This window comes from Pseudochaenichthys georgianus, chromosome 11, assembly GCF_902827115.2.
Source record: "Pseudochaenichthys georgianus chromosome 11, fPseGeo1.2, whole genome shotgun sequence".
NCBI classification, from domain to species: domain Eukaryota; kingdom Metazoa; phylum Chordata; class Actinopteri; order Perciformes; family Channichthyidae; genus Pseudochaenichthys; species Pseudochaenichthys georgianus.
The window spans coordinates 4195474-4218963 of record NC_047513.1 but is presented as its reverse complement, the minus strand read 5'-3'; the positions used below and the strand labels follow the sequence as shown (position 1 = coordinate 4218963).

At 40.0% G+C, this 23490-nt stretch overlaps 1 protein-coding gene across 3 annotated transcripts; it reads right to left on the bottom strand.

Annotated features, from left to right (window-relative positions):
* Positions 1-580: 580 nt before the first annotated feature.
* LOC117454944 (H-2 class I histocompatibility antigen, Q10 alpha chain-like) lies at positions 581-11576 on the bottom strand. 3 transcript variants are annotated; one of them, XM_034094241.2, is made up of 11 exons: positions 11378-11575; positions 8762-9034; positions 7758-8042; positions 6963-7247; positions 6413-6532; positions 5259-5309; positions 5150-5179; positions 4228-4275; positions 2874-2912; positions 2038-2085; positions 581-1941 (listed from the first exon to the last, which is right to left on the bottom strand). In XM_034094241.2, the coding sequence occupies exons 1-11, from the start codon at positions 11430-11432 to the stop codon at positions 1874-1876; spliced, it is 1302 nt and encodes a 433-aa protein (XP_033950132.1). In that variant the 5' UTR covers positions 11433-11575; the 3' UTR covers positions 581-1873. The 3 variants fall into 3 exon arrangements, with proteins under 3 accessions (XP_033950132.1, XP_033950133.1, XP_071060882.1); XM_034094242.2 differs by lacking the exon at positions 5150-5179 and having other exon boundaries at positions 11378-11576; XM_071204781.1 differs by lacking the exons at positions 2874-2912; positions 4228-4275 and having other exon boundaries at positions 11378-11576.
* Between the last annotated feature and the right edge of the window lie 11914 nt (positions 11577-23490).

The window sequence follows — 23490 nt, the reverse complement described above, 5'->3', positions numbered from 1 at the left end:
ACATTAATGGTGACCAAAACGTTTGAGACCCACTGAAGACTAAATTGAACTATCTAAACACTCAAAGAGTCCTTTAGCTTACTGAGCCTCTCAGTCTGACAGGAGAGGACTCTCCTCCACTTTGTTGTTGAAAAAGCTCCTTATATCTGTTAGCGTAGCTCGCTAGCACCAGAAGCTAACAACTACGATCTCCGGTACCGGTGCGCTCTCTCTCTCGCGCACACAAAATGGCTCGTTCCACACACACAGAGCCGAGCTTTAATGAAACACAGAGGCCCAGACGTAATAGTACTGCATCATATTATTTTCGAATCAATACTTTTTCAAATGATGATTTTTTTTCTTTCTTTTTTAAATAACCATTTTTCCTCCTGGTCTCTCGCGCCACCCCCGTCATGCCTCTGCACCCCCCACTTTGGGAACCACTGCTTTAGGGTCTGCTGCTCTAACATCAGCAGTTGGTTGATACCATGAAGGCTGTTAGACCTGGAAACATGTTTGTAGGTCACTGTTTTACTTGCTTTATTTTAATATATATATTCACTGTAGTACAGCTAAATAAACACTCCAATTCAACAAAGGTGGTTACAGGATTTATTTCAATTGTACACAATGTGAAGGACATGTATTTGTAGCTTAAACATTTAAAAAAAGCACTAATTAAAACATCTTCAGAGTAAAAACGCATCAGGAGACAGCAGAAAGAACGTTTCATACACACGGCATCTATTGCACGTCTGTCCGTCCTGGGAGAGGGATCCCTCCTCTGTTGCTCTCCCCGAGGTTTCTCCCATTTTCCCTTTAAACTGTGGGTTTTCTTCGTAAGTTTTTCCTTGTACGATGTGAGGGTCTAAGGACAGAGGGTCTAAGGACAGAGGGTGTCGTATTGTCATACTGATATTATGTACACACTGAAGACCACTGAGACAAATGTAACATTTGTGATATTGGGCTATATAAATAAACATTGATTGATTGATTGATCGATCATTGTGTTGTATACATAATTTAACTTTTTAGACAGAAGCTTCAAATATTTAATAAGTGTCACTAATGTCTTAACAATCAATGGGGTCTTTAAGGGTACAAACCTTTTAAATACACAAAGGCATAATGGAGATTTCAATATGGAAAGTCATATTCATTAAGTACAAATATTTCAATTTCCTAAAAACACTAATTAAACAATTTCATTGTCTGGAGTTAGATTTTCTGCAGACAATAAATGTGAATGCAAATGTATTACAGTTTAGCATAACCCTGAATACGACCGAAAGAGTAAACACATTAAAATGTAAAGATAAAATAACATTTGCCTGATTATACTTCATTAATAATTATTGTATGTACAAATCCCACCAAGATTACAAATCTTTTGTGAACTGGTTACATGTTAATTACCAAATAATCTGTGTCAAAGTGCAATGAAAAGCATCTTGCCGCTTTAGAAGCTCCGCTTTCATGAACATTTTTCTAAAATGTGCACACTCAATAAAACCATAATATGTTTTTCTCAGCAGAGTATTAAAAGCATAAAAGCAGTACATGAGAACTTTTGGCTCTAAATATTTCCTGCAAATCACCAACAAAAACACTGTGTACTAATATCTATCCAGGGTAAAAGCATTATATACTTCTTTAATCCAGGCTAAAACACTCAACTTTGGTTTGCCTCAGTTAATTCAGTGTATTTACCAGTTGCAGCTTTGGAGTACACATAATATATATACTGAATTTAAAACATCTTTATAGTCCTGGAGAATTTAAAACAGCCTTAAGTTATTTATCATCTTATTTGAATTGTTGTCAAAGTGGTTTTCTTCCGAGTGCTAATAAGAGCCGATAGAGTTGAACAACAATATTTGATCATTATTCATCTGAGATATTTCCCTCCTTGTAGGCTGGATGTGGGGCTGGATTGGGGGCTGGGGGTGCCACCAGCTGCAGGGATGAACAGAAGTCATATTTAAAACGACTAAAGCAACTACAAACATAGAAGCTCAAGGCAGCTTTAAATCATTGGATGAAGATACTTACGGACGCCAGAGTCCTTAGTGCCAGCGCTGTTGACAGATTCGTCTGAGCCTGTGGAGAAAAGAAGATCTTTATATGCAGAATGGGTGGAGCGTTCGAGGCAGGGTCTGACTCTCGAGAGCAGAATATACCGGGGTCTTCCCTGGATCGCCTGCATCCATTGAGGAACTAACGGCTATAAAAGTGTTGTCCAAGGAAATGTATTTACAACAAAGTTTTTTTTTCCCGAAATGACGTCACAGACTCACAGAAACGTTGTAGTACCATCGTTTGGCCACTACAACATTTCCCCCAACTCATCATATCCTCACTGTGCTGTCTGGACTGCGATCTATTTATTCAATGAACAAAATGTGACAGAATATGAGGTCAAACGTAGAGTCCAGTCGAGTTCTGGTTGTCTCGTCTGGGTGGAAGCTTATAATGAACCCGCATTTAGCATTAAAAAAAATGCACTAAAAGCTGTTATTTTCCCTCTCCATTCGTTTGACTCAGACGAGAGCTCGGAGGCGGGGTCTAAGGCAAACTCAAAATTTGATACACCGGTCCAGTATTTAGCTTAATATTAAACCAGGTTGAAAATGTTTACTATGTAACCGCCCTTGTTTACAAATCAGGAGCTGTGAGTAAGTGTAGGATCCCCCTTTCCCTGTTAAAAAGAATCACTTGATTATCTTGATACTTCAGCACCTTATGTGGTCATCCCCTGCTTGATTTAACACATCTATATACAATCGCCCTACCTCACACAACAATCTAACTATATATCTGAATGTAATGTAGTTTAATGCAAACACCACGTCTTTTCACATCTTTTAAGAAAACGAAAACAAACTTACCCTTCATAAGAGCTTCAGATGCCTCAACATCATGGTCGCCTACACACACACACACACACACACACACACACACACACACACACAATTTACATTGTGTCAGAGATGGGGACTCGAGTCGCACTTAAGTCGCACACACAGAGACTTCAGACTTGACTTGGACTCGTGACCAAAAGACTTCAGACTCGACTTGGACTCGTGTGTTGGGACTCGTGAACAATCATTGTGTTTTCTATTTTTGGCGTATTAAAGGTGGGGTAGGTACATTTGAGAGAAACCGGCTCGAGATTGCTAGAATTTGAAAATACACAACCGGAGATAATCTGCTAGAGGCTGCTACTTCCTTACAGAGCCCCTCCTCCAACACACACGCACGCGCACATGACCAATGAGGGCACGAGATAAGTTTGTGCCCAGATGGAAGGCTGACAGGCAGGTAGGCCATCCAGTTATTTTAGCCGGGCTCATTATGCAGACGTGCGCGCCTCTGTTACTACCTCGTAGTAACACCATGGCGACCGGCAGCACACCTGCGGCTGTACCGCTTGTAATTAGGTTCAACTACAAAAACTTCTAACAAAACGCCGGCGGCACCAACAAAAGGAGCGCACACTGCAAAGTCGGCAATATCAAAATCAAGGATGCTGGCGCAACAACGTCGAATTTCATCAGGCACTTGAAAACTCACCCGGAGAGGTCAGTCACATTAACGCATGGACGGTTAGCAAACATGTTTAGCTCAGCATCAGCTATGTAATGTTAACTTAGCTTGCTGCTAGCTTTGTAACTGAATATTTGAAAAGATTAGTGAATTGCTTGTCACACTTGTTTGAGTTGAGTAGCGTTGACATCCAACTCTCGACATGACATAAAAAAGGTCGGTAACGTTAATCATATTGCATTGCAATAGCCTGTTTAAAGTGATGATATAACAAACAACTAATCAGTACTGATACTGTATGCTAATAGATATAGGAGTGATAATAACACAGTAAATGCTTTGAATTTCTTAGATATAGCTGTGCAGTATTCTTAACAGACTGGATAGCAGCAGACGATAGAAGGCTTATTACAACCAGAACAGACATGAGACTTTTATTTTTTTAGAGACTTGACTTGGACTCGTGACCAAAGACTTGAGACTTGATCAAGTCTCACCCCACAAAGACTTGAGACTTGACTTGGACTCGTGACCAAAGACTTGAGACTTGATCAAGTCTCACCCCACAAAGACTTGAGACTTGAATTGGACTTGCAAAAAAAGACTTGTGAACATCTCTGATTGTGTCTTTTTTTTTTACATTTGTATGACATAGAAGCTCAATGCAGCTTTAAATCATTGGATGAAGATACTTACGGACGCCAGAGTCCTTAGTGCCAGCGCTGTTGACAGATTCGTCTGAGCCTGTGGAAAAAAGAAGATCTTTATATGCAGAATGGGTGGAGCGTTCGAGGCAGGGTCTGACTCTCGAGAGCAGAATATACCGGGGTCTTCCCTGGATCGCCTGCATCCATTGAGGAACTAACGGCTATAAAAGTGTTGTCCAAGGAAATGTATTTACAACAAAGTTTTCTTTGCCCGAAATGACGTCACAGACTCACAGAAACGTTGTAGTACCATCGTTTGGCCACTACAACATTTCCCCCAACTCATCATATCCTCACTGTGCTGTCTGGACTGCGATCTATTTATTCAATGAACAAAATGTGACAGAATGTGAGGTCAAACTTAGAGTCCAGTTGAGTTCTGGTTGTCTCGCCTGGGTGGAAGCTTATAATGAACCCGCATTTAGCATTATGACATGTTCTGGCAATCTACAAATCATCAACCTGTGCTGATGGCATCACACTGATTGCAATGTCACAGTTGTTATGACTCACCGAGCTATGTCTAACTTATTGCCTTAATAATAACTACAACTGCCCTTTCACTGGGCCTATTTAAATCATTAGGGACTATATTCCCTAAAAAGCTGTTATTTCCCCTCTCCATTCATTTGACTCAGACGAAAGCGGGGTTTAAGGAAAACTCAAAATTCGATACACCGGTCCAGTATTTAGCTTAATATTAAACCAGGTTGAAAATGACTGTTTTCAGGCCTATCAACACCAAAAACATAAATATTATTCTTAACTACATATTATGCTACTCTATAATAAACCTTTTAACTGTATTTGCAAAGTGACCAGAGGGTTCTCTTCTCATCCAGCCAATAATATCATTTATAGAATTATCTTTAACGTTTTAGTACAATCGTATAAAATCCATAAGCACTTACCTTTGATAGTAACAGTCTTAAGTGCCTCGCCTGTTAACAAAGACAAAGTTAAAACACACACATGAAGACACACACAACCAGATTTGAATGAGTGGACAGAGACACTGACCTGAGCCATCACTGGTGCTGTTGCTGCTGTTGCTGCTGTTGCTGCTTCCTCCTGCAAAGAGAAGATATTTTAAAATCTGCTGCGACCTGAATGTTTTTATTCAAACAGAAAATAAATGAGTTACCTTTGCTCTTATTTCCACTTGTGCACACTCAAGACAATGTTAACACATAGTAATGATTATGGATAAAGTCAACATCACTGAGACACATGTGTGATGCTGGGCCATATAAATAAACTTAATTTATTAATTGATTGATCAAATATAAATAAGGGCTACAACTAAAAACATTTTTTTTTTAAATTAATGAATCTTTTGATAATTTGTTCAGTTCATCGTTGGGTCAGTAAAATGTCAGAAAAAAGTAACAATGACCATCTCAGTGTCTCACAGGCATAAGAAAAGCAGGAAATGTACATTTTTGAGGCTGAAAGCAGCATTTTCGGAGAATGTCTTTCTTTTTCTTGCATGAAATATTAAGTTTCATTATCACAGGATCGTGCAAATAAAGATTGATATGAAGCAGAACGACGGATATTTAAAACGGAGAAACTTCACATCTGATGAGAGGAGGGTCAACTGACTGTGCAGTGGATTAAGGTTTACAGTTCATCCAGATAATGATTGACAGGACTGCTATTCCATGTGACCTCTGATCCCCTTTTGAAGAACATCCTAATAATAACAGACCTTTGCACTTTATAACGATCTCACACAACACATCTTTGCTCATGGCTGACAAGACTGTAAAACCAATGCTTTGTCTAAGTCTAGGAACTGCCCTCAGTACACTGCATGTCGTACTAACAACGATAGCTAGCAACGATAGCTCCAGACGATTGTTTGCCGTAACACGAGGCCCTGTTTACTAAAGAAACCATAATCCTGGGTCGTTGCATGACTTCCGTGATGCAGCTAAGATGGCAATCGTTGAGTGAGAATCGTCCAGCATTGGACACTGATGAGAACACTGATGAGAACACTCATTGCGCAATGCCCTCAAAACAGCACATGTGATATGCTAGAAAGATTCAACCTAAATATTAGAATTAAGTTTTTGTTCAATAAACACTCACTTGAATTACATAAATAAATACTCCATCCAAAGGCATCTTGTTGTTGAAGGAAGACAGTTGTTAGATATTGCACTTACCGAGCTTTCCTTTTTTGTAGAGAACCAGGAGCACCGCCAACACGGCCAGGAGCAGCAGCACCAGCAGCACCCCTACCCCTGCGCCGATGATGGATCCTGAACCGCTAGGAAGTGTATGATCTAAAAAATAAAAGAATACACTAGTTTTACATTTTCAAAATCATTCCTCTTCCTTATATAAAGGCAATTCGGGTGTGGTTAGTAACGTTCGCTTGTAAGGTGTTTCTATGTCTCCCTCACTCATTTGACTCAAAGGTTATTCCGGTCGTAGTCGATTAAGAATGAATCATTTTTGTACGCTTTGTCTTGCTGAATGACTTTAAGCTAAGAAACTTCTTAGCACATCTCTATTAAAAACAAGATGTGGTGCTTTTACATTTGATCTTCCTCGAGATAATCAGATCCGTCAAATCAATTAGTCAACAGTTATTAGTCTTTTTAGTTGAGAATAGCCTCACTAATTTCAATCCCGTGTCCCTTGCCACCTTCTGCAATCAACATGTAAACAGCAAGAAATGCTAAAAAAAAAAGGCAAGAAAAACGTTCCTACCCCATTCCTTCTCAACATGCATTCCTGACGCAACATGCTTCACTTCACAGGTGTAGGTGGACACGTCAGTCCTCAGAATCTCCACTCTGTCTGTTCTCTGGTAGGTCTCGTCTCCGTTTGGTCGAGTGCCTGTTGAAGACACTCCGTCCTCTTTGGTTAGAACACGGCCGTTCCGTTTGATCTGCAGCGAGATGTCTTTCGGGTAGAAACCGGTGGCCATGCACGACAGGATGATGTTCTTCTCTGAATTGGCCTTCTTTGAAAACACGTGCATCTTTGGAGGAACTGGAAAAAGAAACCATAACATCAGATCATATTTGCAGGCTTTTCATTTGTAACCAGTCCAAATAATTATTTAAGGTATTTTCCCAAACAGTTTTCCAATAGCAGGCCTATTGTATTTAGTTCTAGGTTGGAAAATGGGATCTGGTAAAAATGTTTGTCTTACAAAATGCTAGTATTCTTAATTTATTGATGTGATGCTAAAACTTCAGAATAGTTTTTTAGCGCTAGTCAAATGATGGCGAATGTTTTGACCTAAATAGAGGTTTATAATATAGATGGTTTGCTTTCATCTATAATGATGGCAATTTGATGATAGTGTAGTGCCAGCCAAATGTTGCTTAAAGTAGGCATATGTATTATTCCGGGATTAGTCAACCCTCAGCTGAATTTGTGGAAACCCCATTGTTTTTAAGGCTAGTCAGTTTAACAATTTGCATAGAGATCCGTACGTTACAAAAGTTATTTCTAATATCTAGAACAAAAATTAAAATAATTTGAGGTCATACATACTGGCATCAATTTGTTTTCCAAACTCCACAAACTTGCTCAACCAGTCCATGCACTCAGTCTCCAGGTAGCCTTTGGTGTATTCTTTCAGAACCTTGACTTCATCCCACTTCCTCTTAGTCTGCAGAGACGCGGCGGTTGGGGCCACCCAGGTGGAGTCGTTGTCGTCGAAGGACAGGAAGTCGGTCCCGTCGTAGCTGTACATGTCCGTCCCATGGAGGTACTGAAGCGTACCGTCAGGCTGCATTTCGCCCTTACAGCCGTGCATCCACTGCAGAATGTGGACGTCTGTAACGAGAGCGAGGGGCGGGACAGTGAGACAAGAGCCTAATAACAAGAATATGGTTTAATATATAGACATAAGTCTGTCTACTACAAAACTCTATTTCCTTTACTTTTACGCATTTACTAAGATCAAACAGTCTGCCAGTAAACTATTTTAATGGGATTCAATTCATGCTCCTGCTATCAATATGAGACAATGTCATATGGCGATCTATATCAACTAACAATGGAATAATTAAAAACTCAACTGTGCTCTGAAAAAAACATGTTCTTTATAATTAAAATACACCTCCTGTTGTTGGAGGACAAGTTGCTAGTCAAAGCAGCGTGTCACTAACATAAGAACAACTGGTCCACTTTAAATAGGCAACCCACCTTAAGTTAGCATGTTGTTGTTGCTAACTCTTCACTTAAAGCAGGAAGAGACAAGCAAGACACTGGCAATCACTTTGATAATAAAAAAATGTGTTTAAATGGCTAGAAGTAATTGGTTGTATTCTACAAATGTTCTTTTCAAATGTCTCACTTGCTAATTGCCCAAGCAACAATTGCTAAAAAAGCTAGCACTGTTTAGGAAGGAGGTGCACTTTGATGGAAATGGTACATTTGTGCCATGGTACCTTCAATAGAAAGGGGAATCTGAAAGTTGATGTTACTTTTCGAGCTCCCACTTTGCATGGAAGATGTTATTATAAATAAGCATTTTGGCTCCTGCATCTTACCGGTGTCATTCTGTCTCATTCGTTTCATCAGGATGTTGATGTTGACTTTGAACCACTGCTGCTTGCTCTGGCGGGACTGCGTGCCTTTCTCCCAGTATTCTGCCGGCATCTTCTCCTTCATAAAGTCCTGTTTGGGAACTTTGTTCTGATTATCGCTGTCAAAGTAGTCGATCATCTTGTTGTCCAGCAGCCCCATGGCGGTGAACTCATGGAGGCCCGGGAGTTCCACAGGTTTGGAGAAGGCTGTGTAGATGTAGGTGAGGGAATGCATCGCTGAGGGTCACACAGGGGGAAAGACAGACATATGTTTATTAGACCAGTGTTTTTCAAAGTGGGGGCCGACGCAAAGTTTGAGGGAAAGGGGAATTTTTTTCTTTTTTTAAAGTTACATTTTTTTTTTTTAGATGTTATTAATAACTGCATATCTATCAATCTATGCCAATCTTTTAATAATTTTTATTTATTAATATTTTATTTTTTTGTTTTCAAATCACACGACCGCCCTTCAAGCCAATCAGAATCGAGCTGCCGCTACTGAGAGTGAAACTGAGTATCTGCTCAGCTTTTGGAGCAAGTGAGAGCTCGTGAATATTTCGCTCTGCAGCTGGATGAGAGCACGGATGCAGCAAATATTGTTGTTTATATATATGAATATACATATGTTTATTGTTAATATTACTGTTGAATATTATATATAAATAGCTTTCAAAAATGCTAAAAATATATGTTAATTGTTAATTGTTACTGTTCAAAATTATATAATATTATAAAGACAGAAATCACTTTAAAAATGCTTTAAAATATGTTTACTGTTGATATTACTGTTTAATATTGTGTTAAGAATGTTTAGACAGAAGACACAATCAATGTAATGAATCACAAACAAAAGATAAATAAAAAATGTTTTTGAAGAATAACTGATTATTAATACAAATATATATTAAGAAAATGTATTAAGCTGTATGATTAATTTGTCATATTTTTCATCATAATGTAGGCTACTCATCATTTAAAAAAAAATTGCAACAGGGGGGTCCCCACCAGACGATAATGCTATATGGGGTCCTTGGCATGGCAACGTTTGGGAACCCCTGTATTAGACAATGCAGATATATGTAGATGTGACTCTTAGGTTTCGAATGGGCTTCATCCATCCAATTACAAGTGAGTATTTTGACCATATCCTCATTTGTATTTTGTATGCATATTTTTCCACTCCAAGTTGTATAAACTTGAATGCGTAATGGATTTCAGCATATAAGAATTCATATGATATGTTCCTTATAATTATGCACACAGTGTAGTTAGACAAACAGCAACTCCTTGTAAATGAGGAGGTTGACGTGTTTTGGCTTGAGAAAAATGACCTCCACCATTATTCAATTCTGTTCATAAACGTATCAACTATTTTTTATAAATTGTGAAATGTGTGTTGTTTAATGTGAAGGCAAGTGCAGTAAATAGAACTGAGTTGTATGGTTTCCTTTGATACTTCCGGGAAACAAACGACCACATAAAAAAACTGAGAAAAAGCTTTTGACAGTGGTCAGTGTTGCCATAAATGTCTTTAAATAAGAATTGCATTACAGAAATGCCAAAGATACATTATGTTATATTCTTCTTAGATACAACGTAAGTATCAAATATCTTAACCGACCTCAAGCTCTACTAGAAAGAACGAGGAAATCAAACTCAGAAAAGATGCCAACCTTCACAGACAAACTTCTGTATGAGCCAAATCAGGCTGCGCCCATCATGTCAAGAGATATTTTAACAATGCTGTCTGTTCACCTCAGTGACGACAAACATAAGGGTGGTGTTCAGAAATCAAACCAACGGCCCTAGAGAGCAATAAACAACCCGTCTCTGATTATGACTGTAGATTACATCAGTCGTAAAGATCCAATCATACGACAGATTTACAATGATTTAAGAAAGGAGAATAATAATTCCTCTTATCTCACTAATACTAATGGTAGACCTGCTGCAACACCAGCTGTTTTTCCTGAATATACTTATTTTACTTGTACCATATGTATAATTTAGTTTACAACAATATGCCCATTAGGTTAAATCTTTCAATCCGTATAGATTTTTGAGTACAAACATTCTCATGGATATAATTGGGATATCAAGATGTCACGTGAGGTAAACATATAGGCCTAGTTTAGGTTTGTTCCCTTGCTTAACTAAACCAACTGTTTACATGTTTTACTCGGGACGTCCTAAAAATGTTTACTCTTTTAAAAACAACTTAAAAACATTGGGGGGGAAAAAAAAATCGTTATTATATGTTTTAAGGTTTAAAGAATTTGATTCACAGAAACGTAAGGCTTATCGTGATTAACAGGATACCGAAGCCATGTTATACCCACAGGTTCAATAAACAACAGCTGTCAATCATGAAAAACTCAATACAATTCTTGTTAGATTTATGTACTAGAGCTACAGAATATTTTTTATTATCACCAATGAAGACACTAAACTTCTATTTTAACAAATTAAACGAAAGAAATGAACACAAAAACGAATTTCAAACGACGTCACAACCTCGTTTCTTTTTGCTTTCACTTTCGACCTGACTTACATAAAGGTCTCAAAAAACTCTTAACTCACCGCAGTTTGCCGTCAGTCCTGTTCCCAAAAGGACAAATACTGCGAGGAAATACATGCTCGCGTCGAACTAGGCACTCTTCGTTTCTAAAAGTCAAGTTGTATCCGAGTGTAAAACGACCCGTAGGCAGACTGCTGCTCACTGCCCGCTCTCTGCTGCTGCTTCCTGCTTCTTCTGTCGCACTCTGCTCTTGGTGCGTTCATGGGCTGTCCGTAAACACTTCATTGGTATAGGCTACACGGGTAAATGACGTATCGCTACATTTACAGACATTCATAGTTCTTGTAGTTCCTAATATAGAAACCATAAACCGCCTATTTTTTATATAAAATCGGGAGTACATCATTTTTGATAGGTACTTATAAGCAGTGGTGTAAATTAACTAAGTCGATTTACTCAAGTACTTAGGTCATTTTTTGAGGGACTTGTATTTGAGTAATTCCATTTTATGCTATTGTGTAATTCTACTCCACTACAATTCAGAGGTAAATTATGTACTTTTACTCCACTACATTTATTTAATACCTTTACTTACTTTGCAGATTTTGATTAATGATGTGAAATATAATATACACAAGACACCTGGAGTAAATTCACAAGCTGCCCTGCAGCATACAAAGTCATTAAAACTAGCTGCACCTTTACCATGTTTTGATGATAACACTTTAATGCATCAAAGTAACAAAGTGCTACATGTACTTAAGCTACTTTAGTAAAATGGAAGTAGCCTACTTGTTCTTTGCTTTTTACTGCACTACATTTATTTAAGAGCGTATTCATTATTTAGTTTGTTAGTCTTATAAGATTTGATAAACAAACGTGATTTTCACAGAGTAAACTATAAGCAGTGTTGTAGTGGTCGTTGGACGCGGGGTGGAGCCACCACTTTTTTGAAGCATGATTTTTTTTAAATAGTCTAATAAATAAAAAATCATTGCCAGTGTTATCAGTTGCAAGTGTGTATTTGTTGTAATAATGACGAAAACATAATACATTTCACAGTAATTATAATAAAAACGTAGCTCAAGTATTTATGCAACTTGATTTGAACCATAAGTGCATTGTACTATGCCTAGTTATAATTACACCAACAAAGTTGCTGTTAATACAATAGACTGTATAGTAAAGTAGCCAGTATTACAAATGAGTACTTTTATATTTTATACTTGAAGTATACTGTTTCAAATACTTATGTAGTATAGCCTATGTCATGTTTCTACTACAACAGTAACAACAATGGGACATTAGTGAAGTCACCTATTGTAAAATAGGTCAGGGAGTTACATTCTGTCTTCTAATATACATTGTTAAAGATAAGGCTATGAATGTAGTAAGCTAAACCAGAAAAAGCTAACTGCTGTAACCATTGACTATAACGTCTGCGTATATGGTATCTGTATTTACAGTCTATATGGTTGTAACAAACGTTAAATGCAAGGCATTTAACCTTCATTTCACAAATACAACCGACAGTGAATTTACCACCTCCAGCCGGCTGTGAACTGAGCCACATAAATGGCAAAAATATCCACTTCGTTGGTTGAATCATGGTTTTAAAACGAGTGATTTTCAGGTACAAAAGGCGGAAAACAACTGCCGCGAGGAAGGCAATGTGTGCGCATGAACTGCTGTGCTGTGGTGTTCTGCGTGAATCATCCAATGAAATAATTCGAAACAAGTTACTAGTAAGGTTGTGATGTTTGTCAGACAGTAACCAAACGTACGCTTATTAGGCCTACTAATACCTCACTGTGAAATATAATTTTTTCGTTAAATATGATAGACCTAAATGTCATTAAGTAAAATAGTTTTAATTCATTACTTCAAGCAAATGTGGTCTTAGAACATTTACTAAAGTTGGCTACTGGATGGTGGGGTAGGTAAGTTTGAGAAACCGGCTCGAGATACACTTTTTGTTATATTCCATGGAATTCTCTTAACATCCTGATAGCAATGCACAAATGCCTGATCGAAAGTTGTAAATGTTAAAGAGATATTCACAGATCTTTTTTTTATTTGTGAAAAAATATTTAGCTTATTTGCAGATCCGTTTTACATTTGCACATTTATTTGTGAGTTTGCAAATCTTTTAAATACATTTGTGGATGGTGTTTTACATTTACATATCACATATTTACACACAAATTATTTTTATGTTCACACAAATTATTATGAGACATATCTATGCCCATACCTGGTCATCATCATGGACATCAACATCCCCATCCCCGCCCAAAAGCAAAAACGCACAATAACCTACAGAAATCTCAAATCCATCTCACCTTCAGCAATCACTGCCTCCATTACCTGCAAGATGTCTGTCTCCCCCCCCCCCCCACTTTCTGAAAACCCATCTGAACTTGTGGACTATTATAACAGCACCCTCTCCTTCTGTCTCAATGAACTGGCCCCCACAAAAACAAAAAAATTCTCTTTCATACACTCCGCCCCCTGGTATACCTCCGAACTCCGCCAAATGAAATCAAGGAAACGTCAACTTGAACGCCAACACAAGAAAACCACACTAACAGTCCATCTTCAAATCTGCAAAGACTATCTCCAGCAGTACAGTAACGGAAAAAAAGCAGCCCGGTCTAATTACTACTCACAACTCATTCAGTCTGGCTCCAGCAACCCCAAGTGTCTGTTCTCCACCATCAGCAAACTTCTCAAACCCTGTGACAACGCCACCTCGTCCTTCTCCACCGAACAGTGCAACTCCTTCCTCTCGTTTTTCCAAACCAAAATCAGCAACATTTACAGCAATCTTACACCCTTATCACCAGGACCGCCTTTTTCCACCTCAAAAACATTGCCCGTCTCCGCCCATCACTCTCCTCCTCTGCTGCTGAAAACCTGATTCATGCATTCATCACATCACGACTCGACTACTGCGATAGCATCCTCTACGGCATACCATCCAACCTCCTCAATAAACTCCAACATATCCAGAACTCTGCTGCCCGCCTCCTCACCCGCTCCCGCTCCCGAGACCACATCACTCCCGTCCTCCAGAACCTCCACTGGCTCCCCGTCCGTCAAATAATCAACTTCAAAGTCCTCCTGATTACTCACAAAGCCCTCAACAACCAGGCCCCCCCCACCTCACAGACCCGCTGCACCACCACACCCCCCCCCCCACCTCACAGACCTGCTGCACCACCACACCTCCACCCCCTACCTCACAGACCTGCTGCACCACCACACCCCCCCCTACCTCACAGACCTGCTGCACCACCACGCCCCTTCCCCACCTCACAGACCCGCTGCACACCACACCCCCCCCCTACCTCACAGACCTGCTGCACCACCACACCTCCACCCCCTACCTCACAGACCTGCTGCACCACCACACCCCCCCCTACCTCACAGACCTGCTGCACCACCACACCCCTTCCCGCTGCCTCTGCTATCAGAAGCCAACCTCCTATCCATCCCCACCCGCATCAATCACTGGACCTGGGGGGACAGAGCCTTCTCCGTCGCTGCCCCCTCCCTCTGGAACTCACTCCCCCAACCCATCAGAGACTGCACTGACCTCACCACCTTCAACACACTCACAAAAACTCACCTCTTCAATCTGGCTTTTAATGTGTGATTGTTTTTGTATTATTTGACTTAACTTTAACTTTATATTTATTTGTTGTTCCTTTATTTTATTTTATCTTCACTATATCTGTAAAGCGTCTTTGAGCACCTGTAAAAGCGCTAACAAATTAAATCTATTATTATTAACAATAGCTGGTTTTAAGGATTTATTCGAGCGGATTACCACAGCTGAAGACTTCTCCACGCTGCTTTCAAACTGTGAGTAAACAACGTGTGCTTCACTTGGAGGCTGTCCGAAGGTGTACACAGGTCTCAGATGGACTTGGTATCACATTAAGAACAATATTCAGTCATAAGTCTGGCAACAATAGCTGGTTTAAATGATTTATTGGAGCTCGCAATGTTTTGAACAGACATCCCCAGTCAACTCGTTTTTCTTTTTGTAGTCCCCGCTGTTCGCGTCCGGATATCTCCATCGTAACCACAACCTCACACACTGGTACTGAATGTGCATCAAAGTCTTCCTACCGAGCCAAATATACCAAAATATGTTTGTAAACGACAGAAGAAGCGATCGAAAATGACCCCAGTTGATCGGGAAACCAGTTAACGAGGGAACCAGTTAATCCGGACAACCAGTGTTGCAGTATAAATTGAGTGTTTAAAGGACGTCCGCCGGGACTTTGGGGCAATATATACCGCAGGGGGGGGGGGAAATCGCGATGTCAGTTTTTTTCAATATCGTGCAGCCCTAGTTCCTACCTTTATACCCACAGTTAATTGGCTCCTACACCTACTTTGTAATGTTCGATACCTCCCTGTAAGCGTCACGAATACGATATCCACCTCTCACCCACAACCTCACATACGAGTACTGAATGTGCATCAAAGTGATCTTAGGAAGGCAGATATAGCAAAAGATGAACGTAAACGACAAACGAGGTGATCGACATGTTTATTTCCTGGTAAGTCAACAATGGGTCCTCAATGTACACGCTCCTATGACGAAAATAATAGAATGTCGCCAGTTGTCATGACTCAACTTATACTGCAACACCGCCATTGCTCTCTAGTTAGGCTAATGTTGCCCGGGAAATGGCACGTTTGGCCTTTTCGGCTGACTTGCCCCTCTGGAGAAAGCGAGAGTTTGTTTTTCTTTTTTCTGTTGTGGCCGAATCAACATGATAAGCCCACAATTAGTATTGTAGCGTCTCGCTGCGGGAAACACACTTTGTCAGCGCTGTCATCTGCCGGTGCGTTAAGACCACCTCAGTGTCAGATTTTGGAAACTTGATTTTGAGTTGTCTCATGGCAGTTAGAGTATAAGGGACAACCCAGGGGACTTTACTTCCTCTTGATACCGTCGGTTATTGAAGGAGTTGGTACTACTTTTCTCCGCGCCGTTCCTAATGAGCTTGCTTTAAAAGAAGAAGCACTCAAAACAACCAGGACGAGGGTTAAACAAAAATCAGTTTTAATCATAAAAGGTAATAATGCAATACCATATAATACATTACCATACAAAGCCATATCATATGAGTAATGTCAGGAGTATGCCTACTCCTGGCCTTGTTCACGGGCTGCCCCGACCTCCCAGTCCGGGCCGCGAGAGAAGAGAGGACGAAGCAACAAGTTGCATGTCCCAAAACCAACAGAAAGGGGTGGAGTTTCATTTGGGAGATACCAACACGCTGTCTCACAGGGAATCAGCGCGGGCAGCTTTGAAAGCCACAGGTGTTGAGAAGGCCTGCAGGATGCACATCATTAAAATCAGGGAAAATGTCCCTCCCAATTTGCAAAGCCTATCGATGGTTTAACCCAGAAAAACACTCTGGGATAATCTTTTCACTCAAAACAGAAATCACCATTAATTCTGCATCTTCTTCTTCACAAATAGCTTAAAACACTCTTTTGATAAACAGGTAAAAAGTCAAACAAAAAGACTATTGCTCTAATCTACTTTTAAGAAAAAGGGAACATTGTTTCAGGAATCTATAAAAAACCTCTCTATATGGTAGAGGAAAAATGTACTTTTTGTTCCTTCAACTATTATCACACAGGAATGTATAAACCCACACATAATCTATTCAAGATATGTAGACTTCCCTGAAACATGACATTCTATAGATCTTAAGCAGAATATACTCTTCCCCCACCAAGCACCCTGTCCTGCATATCTCCACCTCCCCCCCCAGGGCAATACAACCCTGTTTACTCTTAACAGCCCTTTGTCTATCGCCATTTTAGTCCTCACATTTATGAAAGGATAAAACAGAGAAATCACTATAAAACACAAACACAGGTATTGTTTGAACAGTATTCACTTAACTGCTACTATTGATAATTACCAGAGAAACTCAAAGGGACCTCTTTTAATATCTGGAAATTGCAACAAGACTTTCTGCCATTTCAAATGTAACACACTTCTTCGGTACAATATCTCACATCAATTTCCACATTATTTACAAAAAAACACCCACATATGGCCTACTTGTTGTTATTGTGCATCTGTCTTTCTGTGTCTTTTCATCTGTAAACTCCCAACTCCCAACGCCGCTCGCTCTCTTTTCTTGAGAATACTTCACTGTCCCGCTTCATTGTAGGATTTCTGCCATGTCTCTAACACTTTAATTTGGCCATCTCTGTTACTAAGTTATGGAATACTAGCCTAAATAAATAACAAATTAGATACCGTTACTGTGCTCATAAAGAATGATAAGAATAAGAATAATGCGTATTGAACTGGTTTAATTAATTTGTGAGTTTATTTAAGGTAATTAGTTAGAGGCCCTATTTTATCAGTAGCCTATGTCTGGATTGCACAGCAGTTACTATGGTCAAACTACATTAGAACAGAATTGTCCCCATTTTGTCTTTAATAGTTACTAACATTAGATATTTTAATGAGATATGGGCCGCGAAAAATATTTTCCCCCTGGTTTTAATTTTTCAAATCAAGTCACCGAATGCAAGTAGTCGCCTTAGCTTATTTTGTTATGAGATGTGAATTACTGTTCAATTTAGTTGAAGTAATAATCGTTTGGTTTCTTTTTCATTAAAAACAAGTTACAATTTTCAAAAAGGTCTTGTGTTTTTTTCAGGGGGAGGCCCTTTTTCCAGTTTAGAGCAATAGCCCCTCCAAATGTCTGTGCACGTCCCTGAACGTTACTATATTATCAATACTACTTTAGTTATAGCCTGATATATGATTGGTAACTTTACAATGTTGTGACTGACGTTAGCTAACATTAACTGTAGCTAACGCCGGTCACTCACCAAGACAGCTGCCCTGTTCTCCACTGGTTCTCCTCACACCACAGCTCCATTTCTCTCCGATGGCCGTTATTTCTTCTAAACCTTGGCTGCTCCTGGTCTCTTGGACGCCTAGCAGGCTCATAATTATAATCATATGCATTTGAATATATATTTTCAACCTCTTCTGTGTCAAAACTAGCATTGTGATCCATGTTTATTCATACGTTAGACCGGCCGCTCTCCCCCAAGTTACGTCACACGCGGGAGGTCACGTGGGGAGGCTTTTTTTATGCGGAAGTAAAAATGTCTTACAAAAACGACGCCAGATGTCACTGTAGTGTATATGTATATTTTTTTGAAAATCTAGTGTATACATCATTTTCCTACACATTTATTCACTGGTGTCTCTAACCTGCAAGTTGCTCTTTAAGTGCTTTGACAAAAAATCCATAACAAAATGTAATCTGTAGAAGCCGTAGTATACTGTAAACAGCACGACCAATCATTTTAGCCGGCCCGGCTAAAGTAACTGGATGGCCTACCTGCCTGTCAGCCTTCCATCTGTGCACAAACTTATCTCGTGCCCTCATTGGTCATGTGCGCATTCGTGTGTGTTGGAGGAGGGGCTCTGTAATGAAGTGGCAGATTTTTTCCGGCTGTGTATTTTCAAATTCTAGCGCACTCGAGCTGGTTTCTCCAAAATGACCTACCCCACCTTTAAGTCTTACATAAATTGATGAACACATTAATGCATTAATAACTGTTGGTCACATTCACACCAGCCTTGTATAGTCCGGCTGAATCGAACCCTGGTGCGTTTAGCCACTTGGTGCGGTTCGTTTGGGTTGGTGTGAACCGGGCCCGGCGCCACGAGGGGGAAAAAGGGGGCATTGCCCCCTCAGTTGTAGTCTTTGCCCCCTCACTTTGAGCATCATTCATCCATCAAAAAGTACGATAAATGTTACAATTATTAAATAACTTTAAATAATTATTTTCCCTCCCCAATATACGTTACTATGTTTAGATCAGATATGTGGGCAGGCAGTCAAGCAACGTGTAAAAAAAGCCTCAACCCCAAGTGAGCTTGTAGTCTTAATTCATGTTAGCGTGTGTGCTAACACACGCTAACATGAAAGTAAAAATGCTCCGACAATACATAAAAGTAACAGCCACCTGTCGTCGGTGAAACGTCCTCCTTACTGCAGAACGTCTCTCATTATATGTGTTATAATAACTTAGAATGTATTTTAACGCATGTCGTCTGATTGTATAATCATATGTGCGGGCAGGGGCGGACTGGCCATCGGGACCTTCGGGACGAATCCCGATGGGCCGGTACAGAAGTGGGCTGGTCGGACGATGTGGGCCGGCCGGTAACCGGCAGGGCTCGACATTAAATGGCCCGCTGGCCCGGAAGCACTATTTAGACACCCCGGGCCAGCATAACGTACTTTCCACTTGCCCGCTCGGGCCACTAAAAATATTGCTTTAAAAAAATTGTCCTGTGGTATTGTTATTTTGACTAGCAATTTTGTTAAATTGTTTCGTTTATTAACGCTACAACATAGCGTTCCGTGAGTCGGTTGTCGTTGTTGGGTGAAAAGCAAACAGCTGTTTGCTGCGGAGCGCAGCGCGAGCAGGCTCCCGTGAGTGGGAGCGCGCTCCTTCACTACAGACTATCGCGTCACCTAACCATTCGTCAAAAATGTTTTTAATACCAGCGGTAACCGGCCAAGCGCCGTTGAAAAAAACAATCTTCAAATAAAAAAGTCACCGGAGGAGTTAAAGGAGAGTGACAGGGAGCATGAGAAGAAGAGGGAGAGAAAGTTTCAGCCAGCTTGATCGATGGAGTTGGCATCTAGTGGTGCAGTGATGCGTCCTAAAACCCTTTTATAATCTATCGATTAGATTTATGATTCGAAAATTATAAAAGTAGGATCGACATGTGGAGATTATCCGGCTGAACAAAACGTTCAACAGGTTTGTTTTCCACAGACCTTATTTCCAGCTATTTTCCAAAACCCTGTGGAGAAATCCCATTGCTTTTTGTCGAGGGAACCAGCAGCTTACTTCCTGGTTTTAGGACGCGTCACTGGCTGCACCTCTCAATATCATGATGCCAATATAAACAAGGTCTTCTGTCGGCTCTGTACATCAATGCCGACCTACGCTGACAAGTAAGTGAAGAGTAGACAAAAAGGTATTGGCTTTAGGGAAATGTCCCAGCAGTTTAGGATAATGAAGGTTCTAATCAAATCAATTACATAGCCATTACATGTCTAACTCCTAATGACAGGAAGGCAGAAAGTGTATTATACAAATAATAATACTCATAATAGCAGACATTTTTTAACAATGACCACAATATCATTATTTTAATAAACAAAATATGAACAATTGAGGAACATGAGGAAGAACTGATGATTCAAATGTTGTAGTACAAGTATTAATGTAGTTGGTGCATACATTAATATTGCAACAAATGTGTTCATTTTCTTCATTATTAGTCGATTTTTTTTGGACGAATGCTCCGGGCCAGTGGTTACAATGGTGGGGCCAGTGACAATACATTTTTACCCTTAATGTCTACCTCTGCAGTAAGTCACTAGCACCCCCCCCCCCCCGTCCGAAGTGGGCCGGTCGAGAGTCCCGGGCTGATTTGTAGTCCCAGTCCGCCCCTGTGTGCGGGCCACTAGAGTCTGTTGATGATATGCTCCCCAGATTAACAGCATTATGAAAATAACCTGCCGATGCTCCATGGCGGAGGCTCCTTTAGAAATAGCCGGGATTTGCGTTTTTACCCCCTTAATGTCTGACCAATTGTTGAACAGCATTTCCGTTCACATGACTTGTGTTTAAGTTTATAGTCCGTTTGAGTTTTGCCCGTGTGAACGCAAACCGAACCTTCTGAAAAATGAAACAATGTAAGGGTTCATTCACACGCCTAATAGTCTGCTTCTCTGGTGCGCACCAAACCACAGTTTGTTATATTAGCCGCGTTCACACCGGAGTAAGTACGGCAAAGTACTTGAGCCTCATCCCAATACCCCTCCTCGACTCCTCTCTTCCCCTCCTCCGGGACTTGACCCAGAAATCGATCAATACACGCCATTTTGAAGGACGTCCCAATAGAGTGGTGAAGTCCCTCCCCTTCCGGTGGACCTCCATGGGACCTTATTTTGATTATGTATTGACGTCAATAGAGAGAGAAAGATTATCTTCCGATCCCGTTTGAATTGTGCCACGAATTACATATGATGTTTGTCAATTTAAAAGATAATTTTGCAAGTCAAAAAAATAAAATGTGTCGTAAAACTGTGAAGTAACACTTTTGTTTGTGTGAAACGCTCAATTAACTTCATCTCTGGTCTCGCAGAACAACACACATCACCAAGATGGCCGTCACTACTGTCTTGTCAACAAAACGATTGACTACCCTCACTATCACCACAATGAAACACGTCCAGAAGAATTTCATGCAAAGCTGCCTGCCTGCCTTCCTTTGATTCTCTCTGAACTGCCTGGTCTTTTTAATGTTTAATGTCAACCATTTGTTCAGATAGTATGAAGTAGAAAAGATCGGCGATCGCCGATGCTAGCGTTAGCATTTCTTAAATTGTGTATTATAGAATGATCACACCGGTGACAGTACTCTTCAAAGGGTTCACGAAATATGACTACTACTCTTACTGTTTAACATTTGGGGTTACTTAATGTTACTTCATATTAAGGCTAATAAAAATGACAAGGCTGTAATGCCAACTAACGTGCTAGCTACTAGCTAGGTAGCTAACTTGATCAGCCACTCCTGGTCCTTTCATCAGGCGGGAAGCGAAAGAACGAGCAAGACCCATTGCTGGTATGATAACAACCTGGTACTAAGCACACAGGCATCTTGTTAAACTTATCTTATCTTAACCAGCGCCATATAGATAGATTATACCTATATGGCGCTGATCTTAGCTATCTCTTAGTAGAGGAAAACAATTGTGACATCACTTACGCGACTCTGGGATTTGTAGTCTTTCTAGTTGCATATTTTTCATAGTCTTATAGTTCAACAGTTTTACGACAAACTGTGACTTTTTTTTTACATGGAAATGATTTTTTAAGATTGACATACATCATATGTGTAATTCATGGCACAATTCAAACGGGATCGAAAGATACGTTTTCTCTCTCCACAGCGGTACATTAGATGAAAAATATCGCTGCAATCCTGTTCCAATGCCAACATCATGGAAACCATGCCAATCGAGATCAGATGCAGTACCTGTAGTAAAGGATGTCAAAAATGATGTGGTGCAGGAATCCGTTTGTTCCCTCTTCTTGAAGTCAACAGGTTCTGACACATTCGTTAGCTTAGAAGGCTGAAATAAGAGCTGCGGTTAACAGAAGCTCAAGATATTTGCAGATTTAGTCTAGGACATAAAAAGCATCAGTTAATACCCACTGTCGAATGAAGCGTACAGCATGTGTTCTAAGAGCTGTATAGCGGTGGTGACGCACGGCCATGTGAAAGTGGTTTCATTTGTTTATAGCCTAATGTTAGCTTTTTACTTCAGCCGATAAAAAAATCATTAAGTGATATTATTATGTGAAGATTATCCTGCTGAACAAAACGTGTACGTATCATAAACGTTAGTTTGACAAAAATCGTATTCTCTGCATTAAACCAAAATCAATGGAAAAATCCCATTGCTTTTTTACATTTAACTCTTTCTTCATTGCCGTCAAATTAACACACAAGGCATCCTTCTTGTCCGATATAGATATATCTATGTACAAGTATTGTTATACTGTTAAGACTTTGGTTTGACAGAAATACAATTACATTCACTTTTGCAGGTAAGTTTTATCACGTGCTGTCTTTCTGTACATCCGGTCACGATAGAAGAAGTCTCTCACGGCCTCCTTTATGGCAAACAAAGAAGAAGAAAACTCCTGGAGAACATTTTACATTGCCATATTCCAATTTTGTAGAGGCCATTTTGTTGAATACATATACAACCATATACAGTATATTCATGCATTTATATTTTGTGTTTTAAGGGTGATTATGGAGGCGATAATACAAATCCATGTCTTGAATATTTCTTTAACTTAAGTGCAACCTGCAACTCGTTTATTTTTTAAGGCAGTGACCCACTGGGCATCCTTTCCATCAACAATTTGGAGCCATGACAAATGTAAATACACTTTGGACTCATGTTGCTGGAGGCCATCTTTGTTGCAGTGTATCACCAGAAGTCCCTTTACTGAATGAGCTGCCCTTTCCTTCCCTCATCAGTTCCACGTATTCTCCCCTCCC